The sequence below is a fragment of a genome, assembly GCF_019968955.1.
Source record: "MAG: Porospora cf. gigantea A chromosome Unknown PgA_NODE_776_length_11181_cov_340.306, whole genome shotgun sequence".
Classification (NCBI taxonomy): Eukaryota; Apicomplexa; class Conoidasida; order Eugregarinorida; family Porosporidae; genus Porospora; species Porospora cf. gigantea A.
In genome coordinates this window covers 1-11,181 of record NW_027151895.1, presented here as the reverse complement: position 1 = coordinate 11,181, position 11,181 = coordinate 1, and the positions used below count along the sequence as shown (strand labels likewise).

The 11,181-nt window shown below is 54.6% G+C and overlaps 8 protein-coding genes across 13 annotated transcripts; 5 read left to right on the top strand and 3 right to left on the bottom strand.

The window, feature by feature from the left end:
* Nucleotides 1-94: 94 nt before the first annotated feature.
* KVP18_004131 (uncharacterized protein) lies at nt 95-1,645 on the top strand (the record flags this gene model as incomplete). The annotated part of the gene is made up of 1 exon (XM_067956467.1): nt 95-1,645. The coding sequence occupies one exon, from the start codon at nt 95-97 to the stop codon at nt 1,643-1,645; it is 1,551 nt and encodes a 516-aa protein (XP_067806343.1).
* A 126-nt stretch (nt 1,646-1,771) lies between these two features.
* KVP18_004130 (uncharacterized protein) lies at nt 1,772-2,786 on the bottom strand (the record flags this gene model as incomplete). 2 transcript variants are annotated; one of them, XM_067956465.1, is made up of 2 exons in its annotated part: nt 1,772-2,692; nt 2,721-2,786. In XM_067956465.1, 2 exons carry the CDS (start codon nt 2,784-2,786, stop codon nt 1,772-1,774), a joined length of 987 nt encoding a protein of 328 aa, XP_067806341.1. The 2 variants fall into 2 exon arrangements, with proteins under 2 accessions (XP_067806341.1, XP_067806342.1); XM_067956466.1 differs by lacking the exon at nt 2,721-2,786 and having other exon boundaries at nt 1,772-2,461.
* Nucleotides 2,787-2,841: 55 nt separating this feature from the next.
* KVP18_004132 (uncharacterized protein) lies at nt 2,842-4,824 on the top strand (the record flags this gene model as incomplete). Its single annotated transcript, XM_067956469.1, has 1 exon — nt 2,842-4,824. One exon carries the CDS (start codon nt 2,842-2,844, stop codon nt 4,822-4,824), a length of 1,983 nt encoding a protein of 660 aa, XP_067806344.1.
* Nucleotides 4,825-5,568, top strand: KVP18_004135 (uncharacterized protein; the record flags this gene model as incomplete). Of its 2 annotated transcripts, none has more annotated exons than XM_067956473.1 (1): nt 4,825-5,568. In XM_067956473.1, the coding sequence occupies one exon, from the start codon at nt 4,825-4,827 to the stop codon at nt 5,566-5,568; it is 744 nt and encodes a 247-aa protein (XP_067806348.1). The 2 variants fall into 2 exon arrangements, with proteins under 2 accessions (XP_067806348.1, XP_067806347.1); XM_067956472.1 differs by having other exon boundaries at nt 4,897-5,568.
* A 40-nt stretch (nt 5,569-5,608) lies between these two features.
* Nucleotides 5,609-6,183, top strand: KVP18_004133 (uncharacterized protein; the record flags this gene model as incomplete). The annotated part of the gene is made up of 3 exons (XM_067956470.1): nt 5,609-5,657; nt 5,701-5,780; nt 5,809-6,183. The coding sequence occupies 3 exons, from the start codon at nt 5,609-5,611 to the stop codon at nt 6,181-6,183; spliced, it is 504 nt and encodes a 167-aa protein (XP_067806345.1).
* A 437-nt stretch (nt 6,184-6,620) lies between these two features.
* KVP18_004134 (uncharacterized protein) lies at nt 6,621-6,932 on the top strand (the record flags this gene model as incomplete). Its single annotated transcript, XM_067956471.1, has 1 exon — nt 6,621-6,932. The coding sequence occupies one exon, from the start codon at nt 6,621-6,623 to the stop codon at nt 6,930-6,932; it is 312 nt and encodes a 103-aa protein (XP_067806346.1).
* A 41-nt stretch (nt 6,933-6,973) lies between these two features.
* KVP18_004129 (uncharacterized protein) lies at nt 6,974-9,257 on the bottom strand (the record flags this gene model as incomplete). Of its 3 annotated transcripts, XM_067956462.1 has the most annotated exons (2): nt 6,974-7,621; nt 7,677-9,257. In XM_067956462.1, the coding sequence occupies 2 exons, from the start codon at nt 9,255-9,257 to the stop codon at nt 6,974-6,976; spliced, it is 2,229 nt and encodes a 742-aa protein (XP_067806338.1). The 3 variants fall into 3 exon arrangements, with proteins under 3 accessions (XP_067806338.1, XP_067806339.1, XP_067806340.1); XM_067956463.1 differs by lacking the exon at nt 7,677-9,257 and having other exon boundaries at nt 6,974-7,561; XM_067956464.1 differs by lacking the exon at nt 6,974-7,621 and having other exon boundaries at nt 7,662-9,257.
* A 72-nt stretch (nt 9,258-9,329) lies between these two features.
* Nucleotides 9,330-11,154, bottom strand: KVP18_004128 (uncharacterized protein; the record flags this gene model as incomplete). Of its 2 annotated transcripts, none has more annotated exons than XM_067956461.1 (2): nt 9,330-9,721; nt 9,760-11,154. In XM_067956461.1, coding segments are annotated over 2 exons (1,787 nt in total), but the record flags the coding sequence as incomplete, so codon positions are not given. The 2 variants fall into 2 exon arrangements, with proteins under 2 accessions (XP_067806337.1, XP_067806336.1); XM_067956460.1 differs by having other exon boundaries at nt 9,760-11,104.
* Nucleotides 11,155-11,181: the final 27 nt, after the last annotated feature.

The following is an 11,181-nucleotide window of genomic DNA, read 5'->3' as shown; positions in this document are numbered from 1 at the left end:
TTCCGCATGCGTCTGCAAACTTCTTTCTGATGTGGGCGGAGTTGCCTACTGTGACCTCAAAGGAACCCAGAAGTTGGCTGAGTTCCTGCAGGGCATGGCGTCGGAGGTCATCACCCGGGGTGTTACTTTTAAGAAACGAGAATCCTTGTTTGACGCATCCAGGCCTCGAACTGTCTGCACCGTCCACCTGACTCCGTCAGTGCCCTGTTTCAGCACCAAGAGCACTTTTTTGCGCTTTCTGCAGGACTTCCAAAGTGCGCTCCGTCAAACGATCAATCAGGCGATTCAACAAACTTTATACAGTCAAGGTACTGTGGACCCTGTGGTTCACTGCGTGGTCAGAGCTGATCGAGGGCTTCTGCGAGACTCCACATGGCACTTGCTGTTCCGCGTCCTGTCGGAGGACTGCACCATGATCAACCCACAAGAGGCGGCTGCGGTATCATTCACATTCGTGTTGTTTGACAGAGAGATCGACAGTGCACCTGGCTTATTGAACAACCTGCCATGGCTGGAGACTTCCACCGTCGGCCTGACGCTGCTGTCCGACGTAGCTGAACGGGCTCTACAGCACCTCCTATTTGGCCCGTCTCTATTTCCTTTGGGCTTTTCCAGGCTATTATCAGCGCTCAATGCCTTCCAAGTGAGCCACATGCAGATTACTTTGTTGAAGGCTGATCTAATCCGCGTTCTAGAGGACCACTTCTCTGGAAATTATCTGCGCTTCATTGTTCGCGCGCAGCAGTCTGCTGTTCGCACTGCACTGCGAGCTATGCCCGCCAAACTAGCTGTTTCCTTCCTCCACGTTCTCGAAGGGATGGGTAGGAATTCGGACATCGGAGAGAACATGACACGTTTCGAGGCTCTCTGCGAGGCCGCCTCATGGGCCACCCTGTCAGTCAAACTTGCCTTCAAGGGGTTACAGACCATTCTTTCCGCAGCAACCTCTGGTGACTTCTGGTCGCATCTAGCACTGCTGGGACCCCTCCTCGACTCCATTTCCACCACGTCGAGATTCAATGTCGCGTCATCATCATTCCTGCAGGGGCTGTCCGACAAGATCTTACCGAACTGCGAGCCCCTGTTGGCAGAGGAGCTGGCTGCGGTTCGAGATAACAACCTGGACCTGTTGATTGCGGTGGATGATGGCTATCCCTCTGACCCCGTGCAGGATCTCTTCGTCTCCGGTCTGTCTGCCGTTCCCGCCGCTGACGCGTTCATTGGCCACATTGGGCGCATACGTGTTAAGTTCCGCGCAATGATGCAGTTGTCCAGTCTGCCCATGTCGGGTCCAGTCAGTGACGACGCTCGTGAACATATTGTGGGAGGCGCAAGTGACTACTGCGAGCGCTGCTCCGACCCTTCTGAGTTGTCTGGTCTGCTGCGCATTCTGGCGGAGCTGTCGCCGTCTATGGACGCCTGGACTGCCTTCTGCCACTTCCTCCAGAAGTGCCCGCCCAGCGTAGGTTGCCAATGCCAGCAGTGCCTGGTGTTCCGCTTCGCGCGCCTCGTTAATGATTTGGAGGCCATCCGCTGCGTCGACATAACCCGCATTGGAAAGGTAAACCCCCCAGACCGTATGGACGCAATGAGCATCAAACGAATGCTGAAGGCTGTTAGGCTGCGTCGATTGTTTTTTCTGTAACAAATCAGCAAATGCCACCCGAAACAACCTCTCAGTCTGAGGGGACTGCATCCGAAACCAAGGTCGTTCTCAGAAGCGAAGACCGCAAGGCCATAAACAGATCTGTTTGGCAGATTATCAAAAAGATCAAGAAACGCAAGGCGAGTCTTCGAAGTCGAGAAGACGACTAATGTTGGTCTCTATGTAGTGGTCGAGGTCGTCGTCGGCCGCCAGAGGGGTTGACCCTCGACGGCCCTCACTTGTCAGTGGAACGTACTCTAGGTGCTCAACCTTGTTTGTGATTGAGGTAAGAGCATCTTCCATTCCATTCAAGTGTGCTCGGATGTTGTCAAACGTAGATACATCCTCGCTCGACAGGGAGTTTCGCCCCACAAAGGTCTGTGGAGGTGATTCCGCCGGCACAGACACGCGCGCCTGACGCTCATCAATCAGTAGTGGACCCTTAGTACGCCAGTCGATGGTGTCACTGCTGTATTCTTCCTCCTCCTCCTCCCCTAAACTGGGAAGTACTGACGAGCACCTCGAAACGCTTTGCTCCCCTGGGAGAGCTCCAAGTGCGCCCGCAGAACCATAATTGGATGTACTGTCTAGAGAAGGATACAGCGTGCCTTTGCGCACAGGGCACTGCTTCGTCGATATGTCGGCCCTCCAACCGAGGTCGGTCATTGTGTCCAGAACGGCGTCGGCCCGAGCGTCGTCTTCCACGCCACACCAAACAATACGAGTGCCTTCGGAGAGCACGGCGAAGCGTCTAGCCCGAATACCCATCTGGTACTCGTCGGCATCAATAGCCATTCCCAAGGCCTCAGTCAGCATCGCGGACCAGTCTGAAACAAGCCTAAGGTCCTTGGGTAGCGATATGTCCTTACGCCAGGCTTGCACCACGTAAGCGTCATTGACGGTTATGCAGAAAACGTGAGGGATACAAGCCTTTACCTCGTCCCAGAGCTTCACATACTCTGACAAATGAATGTTACTGCCATGAGAGAAGGCTCCTGGCGTCCCGATAAGCAGCGATCTGTTGGAACCCACCGCATCGAACAGCGTCTGAATGACGCCCGCATATGGAGCCCACCTGGACTTGGTTTTTCCGCGTAAGAATTGGATTGGGCAATCGTGGTACTTTCATCGATGATGACATTTTAGCCCCACGTAGTTATCACCGAAATACGCTGAACTCGTTGAAAACCCCCAAAATGTCTGAGACTCTCGTAGTGGACTCCATTAGATGCCTCGGCGCTGCGCTGCCGACGCTTGCAAACTCTGGACACCCCGGCGCTCCCATGGGATGCGCTCCTATGGCCCACTGCCTATTCGGACGTGAAATGCGGTTCGATCCCAGCGACGTTGAGTGGATGAACAGAGATCGGTTCGTCCTGTCCAACGGCCATGGCTGTGCGCTCCTGTACACCATGTTGCATCTTAGCCACAATCAGTTGTCCCTTGATGACCTTCGCAGCTTCCGTAAGATCGGCTCCAAATGCCCAGGTCATCCTGAGAATTTCGCCACCCCTGGTGTGGAAGTAACAACCGGTCCTCTGGGGCAAGGGATCTCCATGGCCGTAGGCTTGGCCGCTGCTCAGAAGCACATGGCTGCCACGTTTAACAAACCCGCCTTTCCAATTTTCGACTCTCGTGTGTACGTCGTAGTTGGAGATGGCTGCCTGCAGGAGGGTGTTGCCTCGGAGGCCTCCTCCCTTGCTGGGACATGGAAGCTCAACAACCTATGCGTGTTGTACGATGCGAATGGAATCCAAATCGACGGATCCACTGAGTTGGCTTTCACCGAGGATGTTGCCATGCGATATGAAGCTTATGGCTGGAACGTACTACGCGTGGAGCGCGGGGACACCGACTTGGATGCCATATCCAAAGCTGTCCAGGCGTCGAAGACTGTTGACAAGCCTACGATTGTCATCATCAGAACCACCATTGGGTTTGGTTGTGGGAAACAGGGTACGGCTGCGGTACATGGTTCTCCGTTGAAGATGGATGACATTCTCGCCTACCGCAAGCAATTCGGATTGGATGGCGACGACATCCTGCAGGTTCCCAGCACGGTTTACGACTTCTACGCTGAGGTGAAGCAGAGGAATTCCGAGGTAAGACAAGAGTGGGATACTCTTTTCGCTGAGTACTCTGCTGCATTCCCTAGCGAGGCAAGCGAGATCCTCAGACGCTTCAAGGGAGATCTTCCTTGCGATTTCGTCAAGTCCCTACCCGTATACACCTCCGAGGACAAGGTCGACGCAACCCGCAACCTTTCCGGTAAGGTGCTTAACGCGGTTGCCGCCGTGATGCCGGAAATTGTGGGCGGCTCCGCCGATTTGACGAAGTCCAACATGACGGAACTCAGCCATACCGCCGATTTTTCTACAGAGAATTTCGGGGGGAAATACATCCGGTTCGGCGTGCGTGAACATGGTATGATGGCTGTGGCCAACGGTATGCTGGCCTTTGGCGGCCTACGTCCTTTCGGAGCCACCTTCCTCAACTTTGTCACCTACGCGTGGGGTGCCATTCGGCTCGCCGCCCTGAGCAGATGGCCGGTGCTTTGCATCGCCTCCCACGACTCTATCGAGTTGGGCGAGGATGGACCCACTCACCAACCTGTGGAGGTGCTCCCGCTGCTTAGAGCCACTCCTAACCTGTACTGTATGCGGCCTGCGGACGGCAACGAAGTCAGCGGGATGTACGCCGTATGGGCCACATCCAAGACCACGCCTGTGGTCGCTTGTTTGTCTCGAGGAGCTGTGGACCACATCCCCAATTCTAGCATTGAAAACACCAGAAAAGGCGCCTATGTTGCGTGTGACTGGGACCTGCACGCTGAGAAGAAACTGCTCATTGGAGCGTCTGGAACTGAAGTCACAATTGCTGTCAAGGCGAAAAAGGTCCTTGAAGCCGAAGGCTACAGCGTCCGCGTCGTGAGCATGCCCTGTTGGCAGCTGTTCCTGGAGCAGTCGAAGCAGTATCAAGAATCTGTCATCCCCTCTGCTGGTTGCCTCAAGAAAGCCTACGTGGAGGCTTCCAGCGGGTTCGGCGTGGACATGTTCTACGACCGCGATGCCTCGACTGTCATGCCTGCGTTTGGCGCCAGCGCCAGCAAGAATGTGCTTTGGGAGCACTTCGGTTTCACACCTGAGAAGGTCGCTGCCAAAATCAAGGCGTCGTTGTAGATGTTTTGCTTCGTTTCCAATCTTTCGATTAACCTATATGAGCTAACCCCTAGTTCCAACAAAAGGCAAAATATGCTGCTTTGGTCATTTCTAATCTTTCATGCTCTAGCTGAGATCCATTACGGGTCCTCAGCTCGGGTACTCAACGCTGCCGCAGGTTGCGCTCTATACCACAACCCCAATGTCCAAGTCCAAAGCGGTAACGAGCTCTTTCAGTCGATGCTGCTCTGCGGTCAACAAACGAAGGATCTAGATGCAGGCGGGGAATTCCTTGTGAAGCCCTACCAAGACGCTGGAGAGATCTCGACCTCCACCAAGACGAAGCCCACCCGTAACGTCGGTCATAGGGTACGTTGTGGAGATCTAGTCACCCTAGAGAGCGCGCGAATCGACAGACTGTTTATCGAGTACACAGGCCGTCAAAGCCCTACACGTGCTGGAGGGGGCTTGGCAGGCGTCTCGGCCCCCACTGCTAACGGAGTTTTCAGACTTGATTGTGCTGGAAAATTCCTCACGGAATCCTCGCCTGTTAAGCTAGAAAACGTCAAGACAGGGAAGCTGCTTACGAGCTCTACTGGTCGAGTTGTCGCAGCAAGCCACTTCGACACGTATTTGTCGGCAGAGAAGAAAGGATCCTGGTTCGGTCAGAGCAGCGAACAACACTGGACTCTTCAAGAACATATGCATGTGCGGCCTGACGGTTATGACTTCGAGGATGCTGACGATGAGCACAATGAGCTCTAAAATAGGGTATCCGTGAACGATATTGCCCTAATTCAACAAAATGTCGAATGCAGCGCTAGCGAGGAAGATTCTGCGCAAGCAAATGCAGGGTAGGTCGCTAACCCAACGTGCTCCTCTCTGACGGTTTTGCAGAGCTTCAGGACGAAGAGAGCAGCCTGTTCAGCGTGGGACTGGACAATGAAGACCTCCTGCGTTGGCGGATAGGATTTCCGGTGAATAATTGCCAAGAGCTGTATTCAGGGCCCTCAGGGCACTCTTTACGAAGCCGGTTACTTCACAGCGACTCTTCTTTTCCCTGAAGATTTCCCCAATCAGCCCCCTACTATGAAATTCGAGCAAGACATGTGGCACCCAAATATCTATCCTGATGGACGCGTGTGCATCTCTATTCTTCACCCTCCAGGCGAGGACGTTTTCAATCAACAGGAATCCGCAATGGAGCGCTGGAGACCCATTCATGGAGTCGAATCGATTCTCCTATCAGTTCTTTCTATACTTTCGGACCCCAATTTGGACTCGCCGGCCAATGTCGACGCCGCGAAACAGATGAAAGAGTGTCCAGAAGAGTATAAGAAAGCGGTGCGTCGACTCGCGCGACGCACATTGGAAGGCTGAGAAGATTTTAGCAGTATAAAAAGCAATTGACAGATCAGACTGCTCATGAAGACAATTTATGTGGGAATTTGCGAGGCGGGGAAAGGCTAACCAGTTTCGTTGGCCTCACGGCGAACCGAGGGCCTTTCGATAAAAACTACGCCAATGGGTCCCACATGTGTGAGCCCACTCTGCATTACAGACCGCTTAGTGCAATGCGCTGCTCCGCAGAGGACCCGAAATATGCTAGAGCAAATCGAATCATCGACAAGGTAAGTATGCTAAACATTCAACGAATTTCAACCCGGTCCATTGTAAGCCTCCAAAATGTGTGGTTCACTCGAATCCAGCCATCTTCACACAGACACAGTGTGTCTCTCATGACTGACACACGCTGTGAAGAACCCAGAAGAGGGCAGAATTGTTTGCAGATAATACATCAAAGCGGAAATTCTGTAATGAACCTCTTGCATTCGTTACCAAGTGATCGGTCAAAAGAGGTTACCGAGGTTTTAGTCGAGTCGGGCTCTGCCAGAGTAGAGCGGATCGTGTCACATGGTCAGGCGTCCCCTGCAGGTTTCTGGTACAACCAAAGCGAGCGCGAGTGGGTGATGGTATTGGCAGGCGAAGCACGCATGCGATTCGAAGATAAGGTGGTAGATTTGAAGTCGGGCGACAGTATCGACATTCCTCCCAAAGTCAAGCATCGAGTTGACAGCACATCTGCTACCGAGCCCACCATCTGGTTGGCGGTGTTCTTCTCTTCGTGAATATTGCTGTTGACAGTTTTAACACTCATAGATAGCGGCACTCACACCTCATTAGGCCAGTTGATCTTCGACACCGGCGGCGCTCGACCCTTGTTCAGATACTCTTCCTCGTACCGCTGCTGCGCGGCCTGGTCTAGAGTCCCATCGAACGTCAGCGGAACGTAAGGGACCGGCGGGAAGGGCGGCAGCAAGCTGTTGTTGTCTCTGCCACCCAGTCCGCAGCACACCGCCTCTGACGGAAGCGAATTGAACTCGCTAAGGCTCCTGACTCCGTGCTGGGTAAGAATCTCAGTGTGCTGCCTCTGGGGTCGGAACACCACCGTGCCCAGCTCCGGATTCCCCTGAGCCAAGATCGGGTCCATGCTGGTCGCGTACACCTTCGTCGGGACGTTGCCGTTGCTGCTCTCTGGGCACGACTGCACATATTCCTTTATGTAGCTCTCGGGAGTTCCGGCCTGGAACACCTTGACTTTTTGTCCAGGCACCGCCACAGTTACAGAACCATCAGGAGCCCGAGCAGCAGCGACATTACGACCACTCGCCAATATCGAATCGACAGTAGGTCGGCTGAGGCCGCAGTCAGCGAGGGCTGTACGGTAGGCCTCGTAAGCGCTGGTAGTTGGGTGCATGAATCGGTGTCCTTCCTGGGCGACTGGGGCTCCTCGTGGCAACTCTCGGCCTTGCACGACCTGAAATGGGATATATGGTTAGATGCGGAAAAGTATCATACTAGAATGTACCTACTTGTACGGCAATGCGAGCTTCATAGGGGACCTTAATCTCCTTGATTCCAGGAGTAACGAAGACGGTCTGTGGCTCGCAGGTCGGGGGCAGATGTAGCACGTCATTGGCCACAACGGGCACCTCACGAAGAGGGGCGGACGCGGGATGAATTGTTCCGGGCGGCAATGCAGACGTCGCTGAGGCCGCGGGAGAAGGATCCGCCGGATCGTATGTCGTGAGGATCTGACTCTTGTCAGGGGAACCAGAGGAGCGTGAGCCAAAGGAGCCGGCTGGGGCAGTCGCGGCTCCATCTTGAAAGGGCTGATCAGTTGTTGCATCGGGGCCGGAGGTGGCGGACGGACTGAAAGGTGCGCGAGCTCGCATTTGTGCCGCTGACGGCAATTCCGCAGCGACGACAGGGGTTCCTTCGACCATCTCTTGTGCGCTGACTGGCGGACTGGCAGGGATAATGGTCGGAATGGCTCCCCTGGGCGCCGGGATGTTCGCCATGTCAGCTGTGTACGGCACCTCCACCGTCTTCTCCACGTATCTCGGTACGATATACGGAATCTCCTTCAAGGTGACCTTGGCCACCCGTTTGATGATGGGCTCATCAACTTGCACAATCTTCTCTTGGATGACGGGTTTGGTCTGATGGATCACGCGCTCCACGATATGCTTTTTAGGAAGCGGCAGAATCTTCGGCGGGAACTGCATGGGGACCTCGATCGGCACCTCCACATAGCGGATTCCCTGCGGAATCTCTATCACCTTTTCCTCGATGACGGCCCTGTACAGGTAGCGAGGAATGACTATTTCCCGACGCTCCGAATGGAAGACCATGCGCTCCACGTTCACCCTCTGAGGAACCTCCAGGAACTTGTGATCAAACTCGGTGAAGTCATGCTCCACGACTCTCTCGTGAGTTTCCTCCTTGGTGACGAATATATCCCGCTCTTGGATTATCGGTTGCGTCATGAACGACTCAGGAATCCCTTTGCGTATGTCTGTCGGCAGAGGGACAGCACCGTATGCCGTCATGGCCACGTGTTGACCATCTGGAGCCAGATCCTCGCTCAGCTCATAGAAGGCGCGCTCAGCTTGTTCCAGCTCGGCTTGCAACTCCGAATGCGTGGAGGAAGCACCTGGAGCAGTGGGGGCGGAGCCCGCCGGTCTTGTAGAAGGCCCACCAGCGGGGGAACCACTCACTCCACTCACGCCACTCACTCCACTTACTCCACTCACTCCTCGGAGTGAGGAGTCAGCCTGCGCGGCGGACAATGCAGCAATGGCCTCAGACGGCATCATGGACGAGGTTGCAGAAAAGTCACGTCCTTCTGGCGTAATGGCGACGTAGCCATGGGCGGTGATGTCCAGAGCAGCTCGACCGTCAAGCGCTACGGCGGTTGCGACGCCTGCAGGTGCACTCGGAGGACAGGGGCAACAAGCGCCTCCCGACTCCATCGGCGTGCGAGCGGCAGGAACGCCAGCGCCTGCCTGCCTGATCAGGTCGTCACCAGGCGCTGCGAATCCCACAGGGGCCACAACCAGTCTGGCTGGCCTGTCAAGAGACACGTTAAGGACTTCGTGTTTCGAATTCATCCCGAGAATTTCTCTGCGAAAATCTTTAGGTGCGCACTCTCAACGCACACAGCAGGCACTACACAAACTTAATCAGGTCTTTCGCCGTTTCGAATGTGACTTCTTCTTGCTAGGCTGGGATTTCTTACGCTTTCTTGTGTTGGGAACGAAATCACTCTCTCCACGTGTTGACTTCTTACTGTCGGCCTGCCTTCCCATCAATCTCGTCCTATGCTTCGTCTCTTTTGCGGATAGAGGAAGCCCCTTTTCAATCTTCTCCACCAAGGATTGGTTCCTTGTCAACTGTGAGAGCGGCAGTGGTTCGATTTCGTCTCCCGAGTCTGCCTGCTTCTCGGGCTTCACCGTAGACTCGTAATGCCGTCTCAAGACCTTCCCATTCGACATAAACCGGCCACGCACCTTTTGGAGCGGCTTCTTGCCCAGCAGGCTGGGTCGGAGCTGGTCATACTCCTCATCACCTGGTTCTGGGAAAAATGAGCCAACGGAATCAGAATGCACTTACTGGCTTGCGCAGTGTTGGCAGCGTATTTGTTCTCCCTTTCACCAGTCTTTTGAATCGATAGCCTAGACTGTCCCATCCACTTCTTGTAGAGACCCTTCTTTGAGACCTCGCTTTTCACGATCTGTCCGGCCTCATTCTTGCGACCTTTTACTACTTGGCCGTCCTCATCCAAGAGTACCATTTGGTACTTCTTGTTTTTGGCATTCCAGCGCATGACATGCCTCTGCTGCCGCATTTCGTTGTCGTCGTCGGCGATTACAGTAACCCCGCTGCACATGAGCGATCCAGCTCCCTTAGAGACAGTAACGACGTTTCCAGCCTCATCAGTCATGTCGTTGTCCGAAAATGCATCCAGTAAGGGATCGTCGCCGACATCTACGGGTCCTGGCTGTGCCCACTCGGGCTCGCTCTTGCGGCGCGGCTTGCTTGCCAATCCTTCGAGGGCTGACCTGCTGATGGACAGGCCACAAATGGTGGATCGATTCGGGTCGCGCCTCTTAAGACTATACTCCTGCAGGTTGGTGGAAAACTTTCGGTGCCTCATCGCTTGGGTCGAAACGGTGGAGAGTACGCGCGCGCTCTGCTTGGTGAGTTTGGGGTCATCGAAGTTAGGTCGGTAGGCCTCAATGGAAGCCAGATAATGCGACTTCCTCTCCAGATCCTCTGGAGTGGACCTCGCAGCTGCTCGCAGAACTCTAGCGCGAATATACGGGTGTATCACTTCCATCATCTTCTGAAAGCCCCCAGCCTCTTTCGTGAACTGCCGTGCCTTTCGGATGCTCGCCTTGCTGGGTGCTGGTCGAGTTCTGTCGTAGAGCTTGTAGGAATTCAGGACGGACTTGTAAGACGTGCTGATGTCATCAAATTTCATCGCAACGTCAACCATTTCCTGCTCAATTCCGGTGTCACCTACAGACCCAAGCACCGTCACGCCTTCCTCACCAGTGTAGAACTTATCGGGCTTGTCAAATGTGATCTCGGCCATCGACGCGGGTCGACCCACGTGCAGAAGTTGCTCCACAGCATACGGTAAGTCGTTTTCTGTGATGAGAGAGATGCAAAGACCGGCGCGCTCCAACCGAGCTGTGCGCCCGGCTCGATGAACGAGAATTCTGTGGGACGTGGGGAAGTCGTAGTTGAGAACCACCTCCAGGTCGTCAATGTCAAGCCCACGAGCCGCAACGTCGGTAACGACCATCACCTTCACCCGCCGCTGCTTGAACCGCATCAGTTGAAATTCCCGAGCCTCCTGGTCCATAGAGCCGTAGCACCCGCCGCACTTTATGCGCAGCTTCTTGCAGAGCAGAGTGAAGAAGTCAACGTGGTGGCGCGTGGCGACGAACATCAGGCAGCGGTCTTTCTTACGAATGATCTCGTTCAACACGAAGATCGCAGCTGAAATCTTGTTCTCCGAACGGCACA